The 21951-nt window shown below is 38.6% G+C and overlaps 1 protein-coding gene across 6 annotated transcripts in view; it reads right to left on the bottom strand.

The window, feature by feature from the left end:
* The window catches only part of CLIP1 (CAP-Gly domain containing linker protein 1), a 74020-nt gene that overhangs the window by 7092 nt on the left and 44977 nt on the right, over positions 1-21951 (bottom strand). For 5 of the 6 annotated variants that reach the window (XM_075516584.1, XM_075516588.1, XM_075516585.1 and 2 more), the window contains 10 exons: positions 21230-21346; positions 20157-20214; positions 19833-19916; positions 18635-18791; positions 17814-17979; positions 17509-17724; positions 12703-12840; positions 10914-11020; positions 7693-7813; positions 2392-2444 (listed from right to left, as the gene is read on the bottom strand). In XM_075516584.1, the coding sequence (XP_075372699.1) occupies positions 2392-2444; positions 7693-7813; positions 10914-11020; positions 12703-12840; positions 17509-17724; positions 17814-17979; positions 18635-18791; positions 19833-19916; positions 20157-20214; positions 21230-21346 (1217 nt within the window). Of the gene's footprint in view, positions 1-2391; positions 2445-7692; positions 7814-10913; positions 11021-12702; positions 12841-14080; positions 16367-17508; positions 17725-17813; positions 17980-18634; positions 18792-19832; positions 19917-20156; positions 20215-21229; positions 21347-21951 lie in introns of all 6 variants that reach the window. The other variant, XM_075516591.1, reaches the window with a different exon arrangement.

The raw sequence follows: 21951 nt of genomic DNA, 5'->3' as shown, positions 1-21951 counted from the left end.
GTTTTGGTAAAAAATATAGACTATTTTTTAAATATATATATATATATATATGTATATTGCTAAGTATTTTACAAAACAAAAGCAAGACACCAAGGGACAAAGGCAGCCAAAATATGTACAACAACTTTACTTAAAAAAAAATAAATTATTTATTGTAACGTGGATAGACTTTCTTGAGTCTTACCATTAAAGACACACAGATATAGCAAAGGAAGCAAGGGTAGGAAAGGGAAGAGAGAGGAATGAAATGAGTATCGATAAATAGCGCAAGCTCAAAGACAGTAAGACAGTTAGCAACCCACAATGAACCTAATGAGCTGAAGTAACATAGAACCCCCTTAGATTCATAAATATCAAACTCCTGTTACTCCTAGCTGGACTGTTTCATAAAGGGAGTTGCTAAAATAGAGGAAGATAATTCCTGTGGGTGGAAGGAAGGCAGGAAAACTACTGCTAGAGATTTGACCTAATTGAAACAAAAAGATGTCTCTTTCAGTATCTCAAATTCTTAAGACAAAAGGAAGAAATCATTGCTCATCTCATCACCAACTTCAGTGGAATTCGGGAATTTAGAGAGAGACTTTTTTATTTAATTAGCTCTTCATTCAGCCTAACTTTTTTGTTGCAAATAATGTCATATGCTGGCATAATTTAACCCCTACTGGCCTGCAATCTGCTTTAGTGAAGCTGACTGTTTCTGCTACTTTTTTTACCCTTTCTATTGGAGTTTATTCAACACTGTTGAGAAATGTCATTAAGCCAAACTTGGGCTTCTCAGTATAGCCGACTGAAGGTGAAGTAATGTTAAAACTCACTTTAATGATTTCATAATTATCTAGGTTATTTCAGGCAGCTCAGAGTAAAAACAGAAGGAAAATCAGAGCCACACACCTTGCTTTTTATAACTTACTACAGAATTTGTCTTTTAAACTGTATGCTATGAAACAGAACTGCTGGAAAGTACTGAATGAATCTTGGGTCCCTATTCCCTCCTCCTTTCCTCAAGTAACTTTCAGGAATTACACTATTTAAAATAACTCTCAACTATTTCAAATACATGTATTAAAACATGTTAAATAACAGGCTATAAACAGCATCCTAAGCTGTTAGAAGCACTCATATCCCTCCTTTTCCCTCCTGTTCTACACATCAAATACACTGGAGATGATCCTCAGTCGGTGTAAACGTACTAATTATTGTGGATGTCAAATGGTCTCTACACCAGCTAAAGATTTCTCTCCTTATCTTCTCCTCCACCTCTTCTTAAAAAAAAGAACTTACACTTATGCTATTCTATGCGGCTAAAGGCCAGTGATCCAGTTCATAAGGTTGGTTAAAGCTGGAGGTTCAGCTGCTCACTTGCCTCTCTGTACAAGAACTGATCAAACTCTTACATTCTCCGAGGAAGCTTTAGCTTGTGTAATACCCTACGTGCCTGCTGTCCTTCAGAAGAGCAGGAGCTCTAACAGAGTATGACCCACCTCCCAGATTACAGATTATCAGGGAATAAAAAACGGATCAGTGTATAATACTGAGTAGCTAAGGATGTGCATAAATACCAGTGCCACTCACTGTTCTTTGTTGTGACCATTATAAATTCAGGAAATTTAACGGGGGTTTGTTTGTTTTTCCTGGAACGCACTTGGTGTCATGGGAGAGCTGCATCTTTTTCTAAGGATCTCTATAACTGCTTTCGAAAAGCCCATGTTTTCCTAAAGACATTGTGGCACTTCGCCAATTAGCTCTCCATACACGTATTGCAGAAAGACAGTAAATTTTGTAACTTGGGATGATTTATTGAGCAGCTGTTTACAAACGGATGCCCCAGTCACCCAGGACAAATCTCCTGGTATTTAAAAACAGTGCTGAATGAACTGCAATAAATACTGCCACAATGAACTCAATATCCCAAAACTATGAGAACAACCCATTCAAGGCTGAATAATTGCCACTTTTTTTTTTTTTTAAAAATAAATAACAATCCTTAGCATCACTGTATTCTTCCATTATGCCTTAAGAACTTGATGGTCAGATCTGTATGCACGCATATTTATCAGACTAATGGGCAATCCAATATTCCAGAGCAGACTAAAACCAAACACTAAACTGGTTACTGAAAATGAAGAGAACTACTACAATGCAAGAGGTGCATAACTAAAGAGGAAATGGTAAATACCACTTCTTAACATGTTCTTGCATTAATACAATTGCATTTCCTTCTCACTTTTAATAAAGAAAATGGGGAAGATATCATCTGTAAGCCAATCTGTGTAACAACCTCAGGACTTTTAACTATGATACAACAGAAAAGAACCGCTTTTTTAGCATTGTTTTTGTATTATGTTTTCTGTAGGACTGTACAGTTAAACGCACATCAGAAAAAACACTTACCTCTTTTTCATCTCTAATAACTGGTTATTGAGTACTGATCTCTCCTCTTCCAGCTAAAACACAAGTACAGAAAGACTACAGTTAGTACACTAAGGATTGTTTCCTTAGTATAATATATCACAGCATCATTATCATCGTAAAACAAACGTGGGAGAGGCTACAGAGGCTAAAAATCCTCAAAGTAATCAATTTTCTACTAGGACAACACACGCACACAAACACAAATTGTTCAGCGACCAAGAATATTAGCTAGGAAGGGGCTATTACTGCTTTATATAGTACTTTCACGTCCTGTGCACACAAGGTAGGAGTGAGGCTAGTATTGCCTTATACGCTATCTCCAGGCCCCGTGCACACCAAATAGAACCTTAAGCCTTTCTGCACCTGGCTATTAAGTTTAGCCCCGTATTGGTGAATTACTGGATTTGCTGTTGTTTTGACCTGGATAATTGTACTACTGATCCGTATTTGCTACTGTACCATTATTTAGAGATAAATTATTGATCCCTAAAGCTGTTGGTCTGGTGTCTGTTACTGTATCCTGAACCTGTAACTCACTGGGGCCACTTTAAGCCCTTCCAACTAGCAAGGGCTTCAACTGAAAAATATTGTTGCTGCAGGTTCTTGGGGTCCAAACTGACAGCCACGCATATGTTTAGGAAAAGCAAAACAAAACAACCAACCATAATCTGTACAACAACAAAACTGTAAAGCCCCACCACAGAAACACTGGGGTAACTGAACTTCTGATAAGGTTAAGAAATTAAGCATTTTTCAGGCCAGGTAATTATTTTTCACCGTCTCCTCCTTTCTTCTTACTCAATGGCCAAAGTTAGCAGTTACTGCCCTACAGAACTGCCTGTAGCAGCAACTACCAGTGGCCTTGACTTGAACACAACCTCCGTTTAGATTTCACAAGCTTTCAGGGTTCATCCACAAGGTTAGCAATACATACATGTATAATGGAAACCTCAGAGCCCCGGGAACAACAGCAAATAGTCTCTTACTGACTAAACACTTTCAGCACTTTGCAGAAATTCATGTTTGACAGACAGGCATAGAAAGCGTTAAGTTCCAATGAAAAGGAAGGTTGTCTGCCAGCCTCCAAGACTAGGCTAAATGCAGCTCATCTAGACAAATTGTCTCCTCCATATTTTCTGACAACTTACCTTCTCCTTTCACGTACTGCAGTGCTGTTAAGCCTTCCAGGTTTAAGATTAATTGGTACCATTTTGCTGGGGCTTAATCAGACAACCTTATTGATACGACAAATAGATACTAGAAGGGTGTAGAGAGACTTATATTAAGAAGTCTTGAAGAAAATCAAAATGTCTCTCTCAAGGAAAGTGACCACAGTAAAACTGTGAGCAGCCATAGTACTATGGGGGTACGGCCAAATTTTTCCCGCAGGCAAGTCAAATCCAGCAATTTCACTAGCAGCACAAAGTATACCCCCTGTTTCTGAGAATTTTTGTCTGCTTCCTACACAGAGCAGTCTATATGAACTCCATACATCTGTACAGACTGATGACAAAAACAGAGAAGGAAAAAAGAATATGAAAACTCTGAGAAACGTCACTTGTAAATCCCAGTGAGCTGCACCTCTCCAGAACGCCCTCTGACATCTATTTGATATGGCCCCTCTCCTCCCTCAGACTCATGTTGCAATCTCTTGTGCATCACACTTTTCCAGCTGGTTTTTTGGACTACTTTTCCTACTAGCGTTTCTCTACAGTCACACTGTGCAGCGTTAACCTGGCCACGTTCCACAAACAAATCGCTTCGTTTCACCCTAGGCCAGCTTAACTTTCTGGTGTTTACGTTCTTGACTGCCACTTGCAGTTGGAAAAACCTTACACTGACAGCATTCACCCTTTGCTCCCCAAAGACCATGTCCACATGATGCTCTACCCCCTCCCCACCCCACCTTTTTATTGGTTTCTTTTAGGAAAAGATTGTGGTGCCCCTTTAACTCCTTCAACATTTGTGGAATGCTCCAAGATTGTGAGTGTAAACCCTCTCTCTCTCCTCCCTTTTAGTTCCCTGGTTGGCTGTGGAGAGATGAGTGATTTTTGTACAGAGCAAGATAGAAGTGGAATTAAGAGAGAGAAAAGTAAAGGGCAAGATGTTCGGGAAGTTGTGCAGCTTCTAAACCCCTGTTGCAGCTGCAGCAAGTCACGGATCAAGCCTTGAGCAGCTTCGTGGTAGAAGGGGAGAAAGGACAGCCCTTCTCTCATCAATATTTCTCTAGCAATCTGCTCACTCTCTCATTAGCCTCAGAGCAGACTTCTCGCATACCTTTAATGAAAGATGCACCAGCGGAGCTGGAAGATATTTCTTCACTTTTTCCAATGAAGTTAAAATGCCTGGGCAGGTCTGAGGCTCCCAAAATGCCACAACAAATAATTTGAAGGCAGAAAAGTTCCCTGAGCTCAGTATCTATCTGAATGCGAATCTTTAACTAATTACAAACAGCTAATTATTTATGGATCAATACAGAAAAGCAGCCCTCAGCATCTTTAGTATAAGACACTTTAACCTTTAGATGTCAGGATAAATCATTCATGAAAGAGTATTCATTAATTTTGCAAAGTGTGTCACATGCAGCCGCAGATTCACTAACCCAATTGACTAACACACTTGCTAGAATTTATATAGTTACCATAGCAACTGCTCAAAATACTTAAAACATATGCTTGCTACCTTTCTTACTGCATTTTAATAGGCACACGCACAGAAACTCAGACTGAAGCACTGCTACATTCTGTGCTTTCCTCCCTACTGTCCAATTTTTCAGTACCCACTCCATAAAATGCAGCTCCATGAGCAATCCTGCTCTGTGTTAAATCTCTTCATTGCCACCATGGACACTTGTTTTCTAAAAATCTAATCGAGCAATTCTTCATAGTAACGTTTTTTTCACTCTCCACAGGCAGCCTGAACCAAGGAAGCCCAAAACATGCTGCAGCTTTGTGCCTAAACACGGTGTGCATTCACCCGAGCGACAGCAAAGTAGAAGCGGTGGTGGGGATCAGTGAGACTGTGCTAGCCCAAGATAGGGCTGTCTGTGTAAGAATCCTCAAGGCCAGCTGGTTGTGTTGCCATTTCACTAAGAGAACTCAGCAGAGTCAGAGGTAGAACGAGGGGACTGGAAGTTCAGATTCTGCAGGGAACACAAAAAAAGTCCTGTTCCTCAGGATAACAGCAGGTTTCTATCAGAATGAAAAGAATGGTTAGTACTTTACATGCTCCAGATGAAACAGGGAATGCTTTTTAGGAGAACATCTGCCTCCACTCCCAAGTAACCAGGAAATAAGACAGTTCTGGGCAGGTAGACCGCATACTTCACCAACAAGACCTGAACAATTCCGAACTGAGAAGAGCTGCGCTCATTAGTTATGTGACACTCGGAAGGAAACCTGCGTTTTAAATGACACCATTTTGCCTTTGTTCCTTTTGCCACAACAGAGCTCCCTGTGATACCAAAGGCCTCTTCCAGTCTTCTAGGAGGCTGTGCAGTTCACTAGACCTAAAGCCCAAATATTACACGTAGGAAATGCAACCGGCGGCATTCCCAAGTTTCCAAGATTCAGATTACATCTTCCTCACAGAAGAGGACATAATGCAACACAAATGGCTGAAGAGGGCAAACAGACTGTTTCTCCAAGCTCTAGCAGATCTTCGATCCCGGAGCCATCTACTCACGGCAGAAAAGGCTATAGTGCAAGTGAACTGAGAATATTCCAGTTTGCAAGATGACTGACTAATCCCTGCGCTTCACAGATTACAGCTGTCTATGCTGGCAATGAGAGAAGGATCCCTGCTGACAGATCCACAGTAGGCAGGATGCAGACAGCAGGACTCCTTCGCAAGGTCATCTGCAAACAACGGAGGCCACAGCCTGAGATTGCAGTGACCGCTGCCAGCCTACGTACGCCTTGTGGGCTGAAGGTTCCCTTCCCTCGAGGACTTTCTGTATATCAACTCCGGCTACACACAATAGGCAGAAAGATTTGACCAATGTTGCTGAATACTTTTCAAGTTACAACTCTTTCTGAAAATAACAGGTTGCCTCAAAGATTCTGAAGTAATTTAAGAAAACATGTGGGAGTGGGGAGCAGAGCTCCCACTGGCTGTTTAGGATGACAGCATTCTCTTACCACAGCAATACTCAGATGCAGCATGAGTCAGTGGTTGAGCCCACACGTCTGGGACTCTTGCTAATCATCTCCAAAGGCTCTTTAGGATGAAGGAGCTCGTGCATTACTCCTGCCAGCAGCCAAAAGGATTTAGACTGGCCAGATCTGTAGTCACCCATCCTCAGTATTTCCAAACGGGACCCTTGGGTAAAAGTCAGCCTCTTGGCTTTAGAAATATCAGGCTTTGTTGCAGGATGGGAGAGATCTGTTCCACTGTCACTGGGAACAGGCATACCCCTCTTCTGCACAAGTGCGATCTCAGAAAGGCAATATATTAACCCGTGTCTTCTACGCTCTTGCTTTTGGACGAGATCTTCCAAAGATGTCTTCATGGTGTGGCTGTCACTGGAACTGCTCCACAAGAACTAAAACCACCATATTTAATGACTGTAAATCTAATTTATCTTTTGGCAAGTACCAGTGTTATAAGCTGTGTAACTAAGCCCATACTTTAAGATTCCAACAACATGTTCAAATGGAATAGTAAAAAATAAAAAATAAAATTTAAGAGTGTCTTTTTCTCCCCTATAAACTACCACGAGAAAAACATCTTTCATCGATTCTAGTTCTCCAATACCCACTACCTGCCTGCAACACTGTTCATGTACATGCACAGTATGAAGTTTAAGCAAGCATACACGTGCATAGCACTTTTTAGAGACAGAGTCCAACCAAGCAGTTTTAAATAGTATTCTGAAATACATCCTAAACCCTCTTTTTTTAGTGGGAAGGGAGAGCAGGAATGAGGAAGAGAATTAAATAGCTAGATTTCCTTAGTACTGGGTAGATAGAGATTTCCACAGTTGTATAACAAAATTACTCCCGACAGAAATAGCAAGTGCCTGTTAATACATTTGGCTAAAGCATATTTCATTTATGCTTATTCCCAAGCCTCCTAAGTACCCTTCGCAGGTTACGTAACCTTCTGTTAGCCTGCAGTTCTAACCTCCCAATGCAGGTGGCTTCCAAATTTATTTTAAAACATTCTCAGAACAACTCATCTTTCAAGCACAAACATGCAGCGCAACGTCACCCAGGCATCAGCGGAAACGGCACGCACAGCACTTTCACCATAGATCAGGAAACCTTCCAGCCACTCTACCTTCTGATGACTTGTGACTTCGTCCCTGCTCCTGCCCAGCTCCTCGGCAAGTTTCACGTTCTCCTCTTGCAAAGCTGCAAGCTGCTGGGACTTCTGAGCTGCTGCCAGCTTCAGCGCTTCGCTGCGAGGACGGAGAGTGCATCGTTACCATAGGAACGAGAGAGGCAAGAAAAAACTGTGGGAGAGATTCAGCTTCACAGCTTGGAAAAATACATCTAGGTCACGTGTCTGATGGGATCTGTAATAAAGGTGACAATCTATACCTCAGATGCACAGGGACAGGTTTAACCCTCAAAAGCAGTAGCAGCACAAAACTCCTTTTCCTTTAAATGTATCAGACGCCCAAAGAAAAGGAAGGTAAGTTCAGACTGCTAGTTCTGCGTGCTTCCGATGGTTAGCAAAGGCTTGGGTTTAGAAATACAGGGTAGGAGTTGACAAGAGTGTTGGTGAGGTTTATAGCCTGGACTTTCTCAGAAGTTAACTTTGTAGCCAGAGGTAAAACATGAGAATTCTTAAGGAAAGAAAAAAAAAGAAAAAGAAAAAAAAAGCTTACAGTTCCACTTATTTAAATACTCCCTACAAGGTCTGACAAGAATGCGTAAGATCACAGGAGGCAAAACAGGGAAGTATCTAATCTATTCCACTATTTTAACAGATACAAAACTGAAAACAAGACAAAACCAAAGCTGAAGGAAAAAATGGATTTGCAGGTTTCATTAGCCTATGTTGCTACTAATATGTGTGGTTTCCTTAAAGTAAGTTTATTTTTAACAAATTTTTGAAAAAATATTTTGCATGCCTGCCTGTAACCCAAGTGACTAACACAAGTTTTTATCAGATTTGACACTATCTTGCAAAAAATAAAAACGATACACTTCATTTCATTAAACGGTAATTTTTATGACTGTGTTTTGTTTTCATGAAAAGCAATCTCAGTACTCCTATGTGCCAATATTACACAGAGCTAAACCCTGACAGGAATATTAAAAATACTTTTATGACTGTGGGAAGTAGAACAACCCCTAAGTCAGGAACTTATTCAAGCACTTCAAAATACAAGGGCTCTATGGTCTATTATTGGGGACATTTAAACAAAAGGAAGTCTGATTTGAGTTCAGCACGTATATGACTAAGATTTTCCAACCATTTCTTCTATCTGGTCTCACCTTGACCGATTTCCAATCCGATCCACCTAGACTGGATTAAACAGGCTAGCTCACATCACTGAACGTCAAATTATCTTGGTATGAATCTACTTGCTGATGCAGGAACATATCTATTTTTAACCACGACTGGTTGCTGAACTGCAGTACTAACCAGTTCTCCTCTTTTTGCTTTTGGCATTAAAGCGTAGATTCAGGGCATTACAAAAAAAGCACACAGAATACTGGGGTCAAGTTGTGTGAAATGCTCCCCTGTGTTTACTGCCAAGGAACTTTAAACTGATAGCTGCAAGTGCACTTGACAGCATGCAGTACTAAATGAGTACACAACATCCAGCTGGTATTTCTGCTTTTCTTCATCCTAGTTTTACACAGAAGGCTCTTTCACAAAGGACACCGATGTCACTTTAACACCCTCCCACCTCCAAAAGGCACTGCTCCAGAGGCAGCAGCACGTCCCTACCTGCAGTCACGGCTCCTGTGGGCAAAATTTCCTCTCTACTCTCCTTCGCAAAGGCAAGGGCACTACCTTCATCAACTGACCTCTCAAAGGTGTTCTCTCTACCCACATTACTGCTGAGCAAGAAATGCCTATTATCAAGCTAATTCCTTACTCTAATTAAAACAAGGCAACACACAATTATGACAACAAAGACCAATTAAAAAAACAACTAGACAAGCTTCCACTTATCCACAATGTCTCATACCACTGATGATTAGAGACCACGTTCAGCAACAGTCTATGACTAAGATTAACCTTAAGGGGAAAAAAAAAAAAAAAATTAAAAACCCACAAAATGATCAGGATCATGAGAACACCTTTCAGGGCTGAAGATTTTCAAGGAAGTATCTTCTATAAATAACTTCTGCTAGACAAAATATATTAGACAGTAATTTGTCATTCCACGATACCAGCGTCTGCTAGCCCCTTGCTGTTCTAGCATTAGAGCAACTAGTTTGGAAATAATTATTTTGCTTTGGCATCTCCTGCAAGCACTGAGGCAGGTAGAAATTGCTCATGGAATGAAATCCTGCCTTTCTCAAAGGAGGTTGCTGTCTATACAAGCCTGCAGGTTTTTAAAAGCAAGCAGTAAAAACTGTCAGTCATACAGAAACTTAGCATTAATTCTGTGTGCTGATTTCCTTTGTGCCCTGTCTTCACCTCAGAGCAGCGGTTAAGAACTGTCACAAAACAAGTGATGGAACTAACGATAATAATAATTAGCCAACGCTGCTCTTAGCTATCAGTCCAGATTCCAGCTCTCACTCCATGAGTCAAGAAATTCTTCTCGGAGTGCAGGTGGGAACAGAGATTTGTGATTTAATGCATTACACCTCTGAAAACTGGGGGACATGCAGCTACCGCAGGGTAGCAATAACTAGGATTTTTATTCACGGTGGCACACCAAAAGCTTTGATACAACGAGATTCCACTGGGCAAATTACTTTATCTCAGATGCTTTGCAGTTAATTTGTTTGTGTACAGTGTTACACATCGTTAGTTCGTAGCACGTAAGAGGTAGTTTCTCAAATGAAGCATCTCAAGTGATAAGCAATTCACTCTAGTTTTACATACTATACATAGCATTTGTATTGTACCAGTGAGAAAATAAATGCATAGTGGGGCAACAGGAATAAACTGGATAAAGCCATCAACGAAAAATAAAAGCAGAACCAGATTTTCTATAAACAAAGCCACTTAAAACTACTTAATGTTCCAAGTGTACTTGTAATTAAATCCAAACAGATTTTCTTTATAATAAAGCCTTTAAAATAATCTAGTGCCCTCAGGTGGCAGAACTTTATACCTCCTCCAACAAACAAATTATTCCAAACAATGCTTGGAGCGAAGGATTTGCTTCAATACCCTTCAGCAATTCAGGAGTAACATTCTGATTTCAAGTTTTATACGTGTCAAACTAGTATTTAATTTTGACCTAATATCTGCTTTATAAGTGAGGATGCCAGAGAGGTAGTGAAAGACAATTTTTCAAAAAAATGAAAGGTAAATGTAACTACAAAGGAATGGTTTAACAGATTGAACATTGAAATACTTACAATTCTTTTTTAAGTTCTTCCACTTTCTTGTTCTCCAGATTTAGAAGCTCTTTTGATTTATTAAGTTCCTCTTCATTTTTCAGGTTGTTTTGTTTAAGCATGTCCAACTTAAAGAGGAAAAAAACCTCATTACGCTAATGAAACTATACAGTTCTTAGGTGTAGCACTCAGAAAAGATATTCAGCAAAATGGGGGTCTGAGCTGAGCTGTTCCACTTTTTAAATTTAGTCCTTAAATTAATTCAGTCTGTTTGTACTGAGAAGCATTTGTCTATCAAAAAATTTTATGAGACTTTCTGCATTCAAGACGAGCAGCACAAAGAATTCAAAGTCCGTTGAAGAGCAGCTTACAGTAATCTGATGTATATACCCTGACATAAAAGGTAAAGCTCCAAAGCACCTCCATTTTAAATGCTATATGACTCAAAGCCCCCCCCTTTTTTTTTTTTAAATTCAACATTTGTTGCTAAAATTAGAGGAATAAAGATCAAGGGAACAGCTAAGATAACTGACAAAAAGCTCTGCTTTACCATACCTTTATTTCTGAGAAAGAGTAGGCTGAATGTTGTGCTTGCAACCATAAGAAATTAATTCCTTTCGGAGATCTCACTGCACGGGACAAATTGTTGTAGATCTATTTACTGAGCTTGCATCTACCACGTAAACACCACGAGCCTGCGAACCTTTTTTGTTCACATTCAGCAACACATATTACATAACAGATAATCTTCAGCCATTCTCATGGCATTACAGGACCCTGTGGATTTTTTTTTTTTTAATCCAGAAAGTGAACCCCTGCCATTATTAACGTCACCGCTTTTAATTCTCGAGTCATCAGATCTCGCTGGAAATCATTACTGTTTCAGCACAAGCTGTGGCATTTAGGTTAGCCCAGCTGTTCACTACCCATTATTACAAAGATGAAAGAGCCATCAAAAAGAGGCCACAGGGTGCTCAAGATCTGCAGAAAAGACGCCAGTTCAATGTTAGACTAGACACTCTGGGGCAAACGAGTGTGAAAGAGATTAGCGAGGACATTCTTCCCTTCGTCAAACCCTGAAGTATCACAAAGTGGTGGGAGGACAGAGACTGAAAACGGGTCCCTAGAGGAACTGCTGTACATGTTGGACTGTGAAGCTCTTTGGGACCGTTGCGCTCATGTATTTGTGTAGTGCATAGCTCTGCAGAATTTGTGCCTGTTAGACCACAATTCTGATTAACAGAAAAGTGGAAAAAAGAAGAAATTGTAACATTACACACGTCAAGATCACAAAGAGGACGTACAGAGCAAGGAGTGCATTATAGGTGAGAACTGGAGCGATAACTTTTGTGGATTAGGAGCACTGTTACTCAGAGCTCTGCAGCACTGTAAGTTGCACCCCATACTTACAACCAGGGAACTGAAGCACATCTAAGCAACTTATCCAAAGCTATACAGCAAGACTGATTAAGCCTCAAGTCAAACCCATGTCTCTTGATTCTATCATCTGCAAAAGCCGCTGTAGCATCCAGAACTCCTATTACATAAGATCATTTTTTTTGTTGCTGCACCAAGATTTAAGGTGTTTGAAACCATGTGCAAAATACAAAAGAACATAGGTCATATGGCTATATAAAGCACCTAAATTTTCCATCAATATGCACTCAGGTAGTAAGTTTTCACAAGCCAGTCAAGACTGGTGGGAAAATAACAGAATCCACTCTTGCCTAATCTAATTCTCTATAATTCAATAGTTGTTCCTTACAAACTAGGCAAAACTTTTCATATAAAAGCATTTAAATGTGATTACTTCATTCTGTAGCTTCTCATTTGTCTGTCTAGAGTTCTCCAAAGAGGCCAAAGTTTCAATCTTTTCTTTGTGAATGGCATCCTTCTCTTTGGTCACCTTCTCCACAGTCTGGAAAACATCTTCTGCCATTTTGGCAGCCTATATATAAAGTGGGGTGGGGAGGGAAAAAAAAAAAAAAAAAAAAGGTATTACCAAAGGGACCTCTGAAAGCAAAAGATGAACCACAATACTTTATGCACAGCTCCACAGCTTGCCAGCTGCTTTCCAATTAAATAAGGACTTCAACTGGGAACTTATTTGCATTTTGAAGCTGCATAAAGTATAAAAATAAATGGACATGAGAAGATTCAATTCCATGCAGAAATAGATCATAACCCCATGCTTGTGTCACCACCGAGGAAGTCCTTTTCTTCTTTTTTAATTCCTGGATTTCTAATTACCACCACTGTGATTGCTCTTAGACTTCTAACCACTCTAGACAGTAGTAGTTCAACAGATATTCACTTCCAACAGACTGCTTTATTTTCAGAAAATGTGGAATTATGAAAAGCTGTTAAAAATTTGAAAAAGACTTAAAAATTAAATAGGACATAAAGCAAATTATCGCATTATTTCAGTGTTGTTTGTTATGCCCTCATAAAAGGAAATACTTCACAAGCATATTAAAATACCTAGGTAGGCATAATACATTCCTATAGGATATGTCTTGATTCCAATTTGTATTCAAAGTGATTTTATGGGCTTCAAGCCACACAAATTGAAATTCAAAATACTTTACAGAATTTGTTGGTGGTGAATACAAAAGACTTCTGTGAATAAAAAGAACACCAGAACTGTCAATGTCTTTAACAGACTGAAAGTCCTATAATGTAAATTTAAATGGTTCTCTTGCACTGCTTTTCATCCAATTACATTTATAGGAGCGCTACGTTGTTTTTTTTTTTTTTGAGTAACTCAAATTTGTAGTTTGTTGTAATTTAACATAAAATTGCACAAAGATCTAATCTAAAACCTTACCTATTACTACGCTAGCTGTTAAGCTGCAGAGTACTTCAACAGAAGGAGCTGCTCAATTTCTCCTACCAAATTCAGAAAACAAAACTTCCTTTTATTCACAGTTTACGTTGTTTTCTTGCAACATTCAGCGACCACATAGGCTTTTATATTTAGAAATATTTTTTAAAAATGTTAAAGTGTCTTTCAGACTCACAGTTACAACTTGAAAAAAACCCGAAGTAATATACTGAGACTATAATCCCAGCCTGTTTATACTGAGATGAAGTGCTGACTGTGCAATGAAGTGCAGAGAGGAAACCATTGGGTTAGTGCTCAGTATTAGTATAACAGTACTTGATTGTTTAACTATGTGTTTCAATACCTCAATTTTTTGCGCTACTGTTTGGGCCTGGAGAGTCTCAATTTCTTTTAGTTTCAAAGTCAGATTGTTCATCTCCTCCTGCAGCATCTGATTTTTGCCCTGAGACACCAGCAATTTGCCCGAGAGGTCACTATTACTTTGTTCTAAAAGTGCTACTTCCTCGTGCAGTTTATAATAATCCTTGGAGAATTTCTCCTTCTCTTTTAGTATTTCTTCCTTAATGGTGACCAGACTCTTCTGTTCAGCAAGCAGGCTGTCATTTTCCTGAAGTAACTGTATTCTCTCCTTCTCCATCACCTCATGCCTGTGTCGAAGATCATCTAGCCTCTCGGAGACACAGCTGTGCAACTCCTGGAGCTCTGCTTTTGATTTAGACAAGGAAACAAAGTCACTCTTCAGTCGTTCGATACTGGAAGTGAGCTGCTCTGTCTCTGCACAGAGGGTTTCTTTTTCTTTAATTATTTCCGCCAGCTTAGTTTCAGATTTTTCTTTCCCCTGAACTAAAAGTTCTTTCTCAGTCAGCAATTCTTTATTTTTCTCTCTCAGCTCTTCTATCTCCTTCTCTAAGAAGCTGATGTTGCTTTGAAGTTCCATACGTTCCAACAAAAATGATTCCTTTTCCAGTTTTCTAGCTTCCTTTTCTATGGTTAAATTTTCTTTCATAATCTCAACCTCTCCATTTAACTTCTGACATTCATCTTGCAATTCAGTCCTCTCTCTAGTCAGCATTTCCCTGTCAGAGGAACAGGTCTTGAATGAAGCTGACAAGACCTGCTTGGCATGTGATACAGCAGCCAGTTCATTTTCTAATGTTCTTTTGGCATCCTGGGCCTCTTTCAGAAGATCTGAAAGGTTGCATTTACAGGCTATTAGCTCTTGATTTTCTAGAGTCTTCTTTCTTAGTTCTTCCTTGAGGGCTTCAATGGAATCTTGGAGCATGGTATTCTCTTGGGCCAGAGCTCTCTTGGCTGAGACATCCAGTTCGTGTTCTCTCTTCATATCAGAAATTGCATTTGCAGAAGACTTGTTTTCATCAAGAAGCTCTGAGTATTTGGTCTCCAATTCATTCTTCTCTTGAAGAAGAGCTTCACTATACTTTTCAAATTGCAATGACTTATGAAAAAGAGATTCCTTTTCTAAGCTCAGTTCATTTATTTTCTCAGAAAAGACTCTCTCAGCAAGTACGGCATCTGCTGTGGCTTTAGCAAGCTTTTCAGCAATTGCCTTATTTTCATTTAAAAGTTCCTCCCTTTCAGCCAAAAGCCTTCCTTCTGAGGAAGAAAGAGCCTCTTTCTCTTGAAGTAACTGAATACATTCAGAATTGGAGATCTCTCTTGAAGCTTTAATTTCCTCAAGATGACGAGACACACTAGCAAGGGAATCCTTCAACTCCATATTGTCTTTCATCGCTTTTTTAAGTTCTTTCTGTTCAGTCTCGAGTTCTGTTTGCATCTCTTCCATTCTCACCTTTAATGCTTGGTTTTCACTAACTGTATTGTCTAAACGCACATGCAGCTCTTCTATGCTTTTAAGAAGCATCTCCTTCTCGGACTGCAGACTCTGACTTGTCTGCAATAGACTGTCCATCTCATTTTTTAAGGCCATATGTGTATTTTGAAGATCTGAGTGTTTACCTAGGGCTGAATCTCTCTCTGCAGTCAGAGTTGACACTTCTTGCTGTAGCTCTCTCTGATCTCTGGCCAGGGCCTCACAAGAGCTTTCCAGATTCTGAATAACATCATCTTTGTCTTTAACAACCGCATCTTTCTCTTCCAAAAGTTTCTTCTGATAATGCTCCAGTTCTTCCCGTTCTTTGATATGTTTCTGACATACCACATCCATGGCATCTTTGTTGGCCTGAAGTTCTTTCAACTGTTGGAGCAAGGTTGACTCTGAAGACCGGAGAGAATCGTTCTCTTGAGTTATCTTGAGAAGGTCTGCCTGTGCTGCCTCTATTTCAGAGAGTAATTTGCTTTTCTCAGAAATTAGTGCTACATTTTCTGTGTTTTCCTGCTGGCTTTTGGCCTCAGCTTCTTCCTTCTGCTTTAGGATTTTTTTATTTTCTGAATTAAGTTCTTCATTTATTGTCCAAAGTTCTTCTTGGTCTCGTTGCATTAATGAAATCTTTGATTCCAATTCTAGAAGTTTTGATAACAAGGAACCTCTCTCTAATTTTAAAGCATTCCCCTCCTGTGCCAGAGTCTCTTTTTCTGATATCAAACCCCTCATCTTGTCTGACATTAGTTCAACCTCTTTTCTGGCTGATGCTAACACAGAGCTTAAGGACTAAAGAAATAAAGTCAGGGAGAAGGGAAAACAAAAATGAAGTCAAGTAGACAAATGAGAAATGTGGTTTAAGGACAAACAGAGCTATTGTCATTTAAGTTTTAAAAAAGTGTATACACTGACACACAGTCCCTGTGTGAGTTCAACTGTTGACAGCCACCACTGATACTTCATTACAAAACACCCACCATCCACAGGAAAACTTTTCAGTGATTAAGTAGGGAAAAAAAAAAAAAAAAAAAAAAAATCATGGTTTGAAGGTTCCTCCATATAAGACTTCATCTTGTTTTTAAAATGACTCTCAACAAATTTTCTGAATGTAAATTACTCAGAAAAGAGCCAGAGAATGATTTCATGAGAATCTAAATGAATTAAAATGCAGGGAGTTATATTAGATAGTGACTTCCAATTCTCAAATTCACCTTCTATAGCTAATGGTCCTCATGATTCTGTCCAAAACATATTGTCATAACCCGTTTAATGCAAAACACCACATCAGTGGTGTATTTAAAGTGAACTTGTGTGCCAATTTACACACTAAATATACTATACTTGTTTATATATACTTGTATATACTTTTTATATACTTGTTTATATATATTTGTATGCTTTACATACACTAAAGCATAAAACAAAGATTATAGCAAATAACTAATGAGGGATGAAAGCAAGCAGCAATGTCAAAGAAACAGGAGAAAAAAAAAAGAAGAAAATTACTGAAGTCAAGCTCCATACTAAGTAATTGCACAAAATATGGGATCATACTACAGAACAAAATTTCAGGTGTGTAACACTTTTAAATGAAATAGTTCACAACATATTTTATTTAAAATTCATGCATTTAAAAACCAGAGAACAACATTTGGCTCCAACTGATTGTGCTGAGCCAGTTATCTATGAACATAAAATGTTAACATCAAAGAACCATATTTCATGGATTCTTGTGTAATCTAGAGAAGACAAGTAGTCAGTCGTGTATGCTTTTCTTCCCTAACCAATATTAATCTACCCTGGAAAAGTTCAAAAAAGAAACACTGCAAAAATCCTACTATGAAATGATGAAGCCAGGCAAAAAACAGTGATTCACTGAAACAGAAAGATTTAAAGTTTAAATCACTTGCAGAGTAACAAAGTATACATACTTTGGCCTGTTCTGCTTGCTTTTTCAGCTCCTCAGCTTGTGTTTCTAACTCATCGTTTTTCTTTTGTGCAACTTTCAGTGCCTCTTCTGCATCCAGCAAATTCTGCTTAAACCCTTTTATATCTGCGTCATGTTTAGCGATCATCTCAGAAGTTTCTTTTTCATACTTTGCCTGAAGATCCTTATACTGAGTTTGGCTAGTCTCGTTTTGCTTTTTCTGATAGAAAACAATTGGAACACAGTTAAAGAAGCAGTGGTACTATATTTTGCACACAGTTAGCTAGTGCTTTTTAAAGTTCTTCTTACCATGTCTGTTAGTTGATCCTGCATATTTTTCAGTTCTGCTTGATGAATCTTGAGAGTTTCTTGCTGACTCTGCTCAGCTTTCTGTGTTGTCTGCTCCACATTTTTCTGAAGCTGAACAGCCTTTTCATTTGCTTTTGTAAGCTCAAGTTGTATTTGCTCCAACTGCCTAGAAAGACCAAATAAAAGAACATTACTTTTTGCTGACAGCACGACAAGCACAGAGATGAAAGACTCTAAATTATGCTGAAGTTCTATATTCTGTCCAAGCATTTAGAAAGAGATTTAATTATTTAACATATAGAGAATGTTCTGCTAAATTAAATATACACAAGCGAGACCGAGCGCTTGCCCGTGTGCAGAGCAACACAGCTGCCAGTTACCTGGCCCCCAGTCTGGGGTTTTGTCAAGGTAAAGAACAACTATTCTACATACAATTTTTATTTGAAACAAACCACATTTTCTCTTGCTAGTCAAAAATGTGACCCAAGTCTTTTCTATATCCAAATAAACCAAGCTTATTAGGTAATCAAATAATTAAGAAGCACAATCACAGAACAGTCTAGATTATTAAAGTGTTCATTTACTCTGGACAATGAGAAGCATGTTACGTAAGAATTTGAGAATTACAAATGTTAGGTGCTCTTCAAATCACTCTGAGGAGACTGTTTTGATTAATTTAGTTTGATAGAATAAGTTCACTTGTCATATCAATGTGACACTCAGGACCACCTTGTTCAGATATTTACAAAAAGGTAAAATGAGAAGCAGGGAGTGCAGGAGTAAAGAATTAATGTGAAAATGTCCTGACAATGATGGAATACCTTTCTTTTAACCGGAGCTCATCATTCATTTTCGTAAGCTGGGCAGAGCTGTCTCCTGAAGACTTCATGATCTCTGCAATATCGTTTTCAAGTTTGGCTTTAGCTTCAATCAGTTGCTGTTCTCTCTCTTCTTGCTCCTTCAGTTTCTTCTCCATCACTAAACAAGACAAAGGTTAGCAGTCTAATAAATTTAAGAGAAAGGGTATGCACAGACTAGCTAGAAGATAGTAAAGAGCTATAAACAGAGCAATATTGATGCTACAGAGCTTGCAATTACCCCTTTAAAATTAAAAATTACGTTTGGCCTTTGAACTGTTAACGGTAGCAGAAGGTTAAGAACTCTTCAGAAATAGTAAAAAAGCAACTAGTCAAGAAATCTTTCTTTCCAAAGTGTTTCACTTAACTTCAGGCCATGAGAAGTGGATACGAGTTCTACCTATATCAGAGGGTAATCAAGCAACAAAATAAGAGAGATATGCACATCTTGCAGGCAAGACAACTCACCAGCTATTTAGTAGAGCAGCGGGAAAACAAACAATGCAAGCAACATGAAGCTACAGTGAAAAAATTACTCATTCCAGGGCAGGCACTGCCACCAAGGGCAAGGACAGCCCTTGGGATGACTTCTACAGTCCCAACAATGCCTTGAAAGGCTTGCTTACAGGGTACATAATCATTCTTAATTTCTTTCTACATTGGTTTTAAGTTATGTACAACTAGAAAGATACAGCAAGACTCCCTCCTATAAGATAAGAAGAAGTAGACAACCAGACTAACGTACAGTCTTTTTGATGTCCTTAAAAAGAAAACAATACTTATGGACAAGGCTTCTGTGAATTAACTATCTGAGGTTTGTAATGCTTCAGTCTGGTCCCCAAGCCTTTGCCTCATATCTGACCATTACCACAGCATGATTTCGTTGCAATGTCAAACAACAATTTAACTATTGATTTGGAACACACTCAGCCAGGAAATCTTCTGCCTTACTGCACTATTTCCTTAACATCACCATCACCTTGCTGTGTCACTATACACAGTGCCACAAAAGCTGATTTCTGCTTAGGAAAAAGGCTTTCTTTTGAAGGCATATGCATTTGCGGAAGCATTACATACTATGAAGTGGCGAGCTGAGCAGGAGGCATACCAAAGCACAAAGCTGATGCATTTTTCAAAACATTCCATTTTATTAGTTCCTTACCAGTCAAACTAGACTTCAGCTGTTCCAGTTCTGAAGACATGAGTGCAAACTGCTCTTCTTTTTGGTTTAGTTTTTTTATTGTTTCTATGCAAGTAAAATTTTGAAAACAAAGTTAGTAACTACTTAGATGCAGACGATTCCATCTACTTGCAAGGTATATTACTCTTAAGAGAGGCTGCAGGTAATCCTGTCCTTCCCATAGGTGCTAAAACTGCTGCACCACCAGGTGTAAATTTGAAAGCGCATTGGAAAAAACCCCTTTATTTTGCAGCATTCATCTTCTGCAGCTTTTTAGTTCTTTGTTTAGTTTAGCAGCAGACATACCTTGCATAGTTTGTTGAACGTTTTCTGCTTCATCAGCTGCACTAGTAAACTTTTCTTTCTGAAAAATGGATAAAAACCTAAGGTAAGGTTTGGTAATAGCAGTAGAGTTCAACCACTGAATTGATATTAGGTATTTTTCAAGTACAAAATAGAACAGTCTTTACTCCTATCATAAATAGGTCTGAAGTTTTCAAATTACAGTTTAGCATAGATATATTCAGCAACATAAAGCAAGATTTTCCCTTGCCTTGGTTACAAGCAAGTCCCTAAACTTTCAAAGTAACTTCTCCATCAGCTAGCATAGCAACAGAACTGCAGCCACAGAGTCCTGTGTAGAAGACGTGATTTCTGGGCTTCTCAATGCAAAAAGCTATCCATGCTGCTCATAGGCTGCACAGTGGACATCTGCAACCCTGTGATCAATCTCATACCAGTGTTTTCCAGTTTTACCAGCACGAAGAGATGCTAGACTGTGAAGAAAAGGGAGGACATTGAGGAAGATAAGAAACAAGACTCTTCCACCAACTTCAACTATTTACTATGGCCATGGAAAGATTTTATGACAGGGACAGTAAAACCTAGAAGCATGTCTTTTTGTTACTAACTCTGGTGTAGTTTCTCAGGAAAATCCCACCCAACCACAGAATACTTGCAAATTTACTTAAATTTGCAAAATGAGAAATCAGATGAAAAATGTCTTCAAAAACCATTTGTAAGACGTATATAGCAAGCATTAATTTGTACAACAGTTATAATAAAGGGCCACGTGTTCCTTAATGAGTAGTCTAAATTCAAACTACATGCTGCTTTTGATTTGGTTTAATATTTTATCTGAAATCCATAAACAGATGAGTTCTATTTAGACAAAACACCTGATAACACAGAACTCGGGTGAAATGCTCTTTTCATTCTGACATGGATCCTGTTAGTCATGAACCCTTGCCTTCTTTTCCTGAGTAAAATAGCTTTGAAAAACTTTGCTCAGTCAGAGTTGATCTTCAGATTTCAATTACACTCTCATCATGAAAACCAAAATCCAAAGGATAAAGTAAAAATTTTTGGGTATTACTCACCAAAACTTGAAGTTCCTTTTCCAAACAATCTTTAACTTGATTTACTGCACTCAAGTTTTTCTCAAGGTCAAGAAGCTTTTGCTCTTTGCCCTGCAGTTCTTTGGCCAGATTACTAGCCTAACGAAGATGATGAAATGGAGTAAAATAAAATTACAAACATGAATGAAAAAATAGGAAAATTAAAAGTTGAATCTGAAAGAAATAACGATACTATTAAAATCACTGTAAGATGAAAAAGAAAAGAAACTGAAGAAAAAAAATGTGATGTGTTAACTGAGCAAAGCTGATTTCCACTGATGACTACATCACAGTAATAATTGCTTCTTGGAATATATTTGAAATCATTAAAATTTAGTTCTCTTGAAATTAATGGTGAAAACATTATTTAAAGGCAGACATTTTTTAGTACATTCAAAATTTCCAAAGGAAGTTAAAGCATCAGTTGAATTAGTAGTTTTGGTTCTTTATTGTTTTAACTTTTTTATCTGATAAATTTAGCATTTATGTTTCAACTGGCTATTCAGACCAGTACACATACAGGGAGGTAACTTTTCAAAAGGCTCTGTACCGCCTGCAAGGGTAGTGCAGAAAGCCAGTGTGACCTCAAAAATAGAGTCAAAGGTCCGTAGAAATCTAGTATCTTGGAACCATCTTGTGAAGGGTTTAGGAAAGCTACTTCCAGTTACTTTCCCACTACTCTTACAATTAGAGCTCTATCTTGT

This window comes from Mycteria americana, chromosome 13 (genome assembly GCF_035582795.1).
Source record: "Mycteria americana isolate JAX WOST 10 ecotype Jacksonville Zoo and Gardens chromosome 13, USCA_MyAme_1.0, whole genome shotgun sequence".
NCBI classification, from domain to species: domain Eukaryota; kingdom Metazoa; phylum Chordata; class Aves; order Ciconiiformes; family Ciconiidae; genus Mycteria; species Mycteria americana.
Note: the sequence above shows the minus strand (reverse complement) of the source record. Positions and strands in the feature narration are given on the sequence as shown.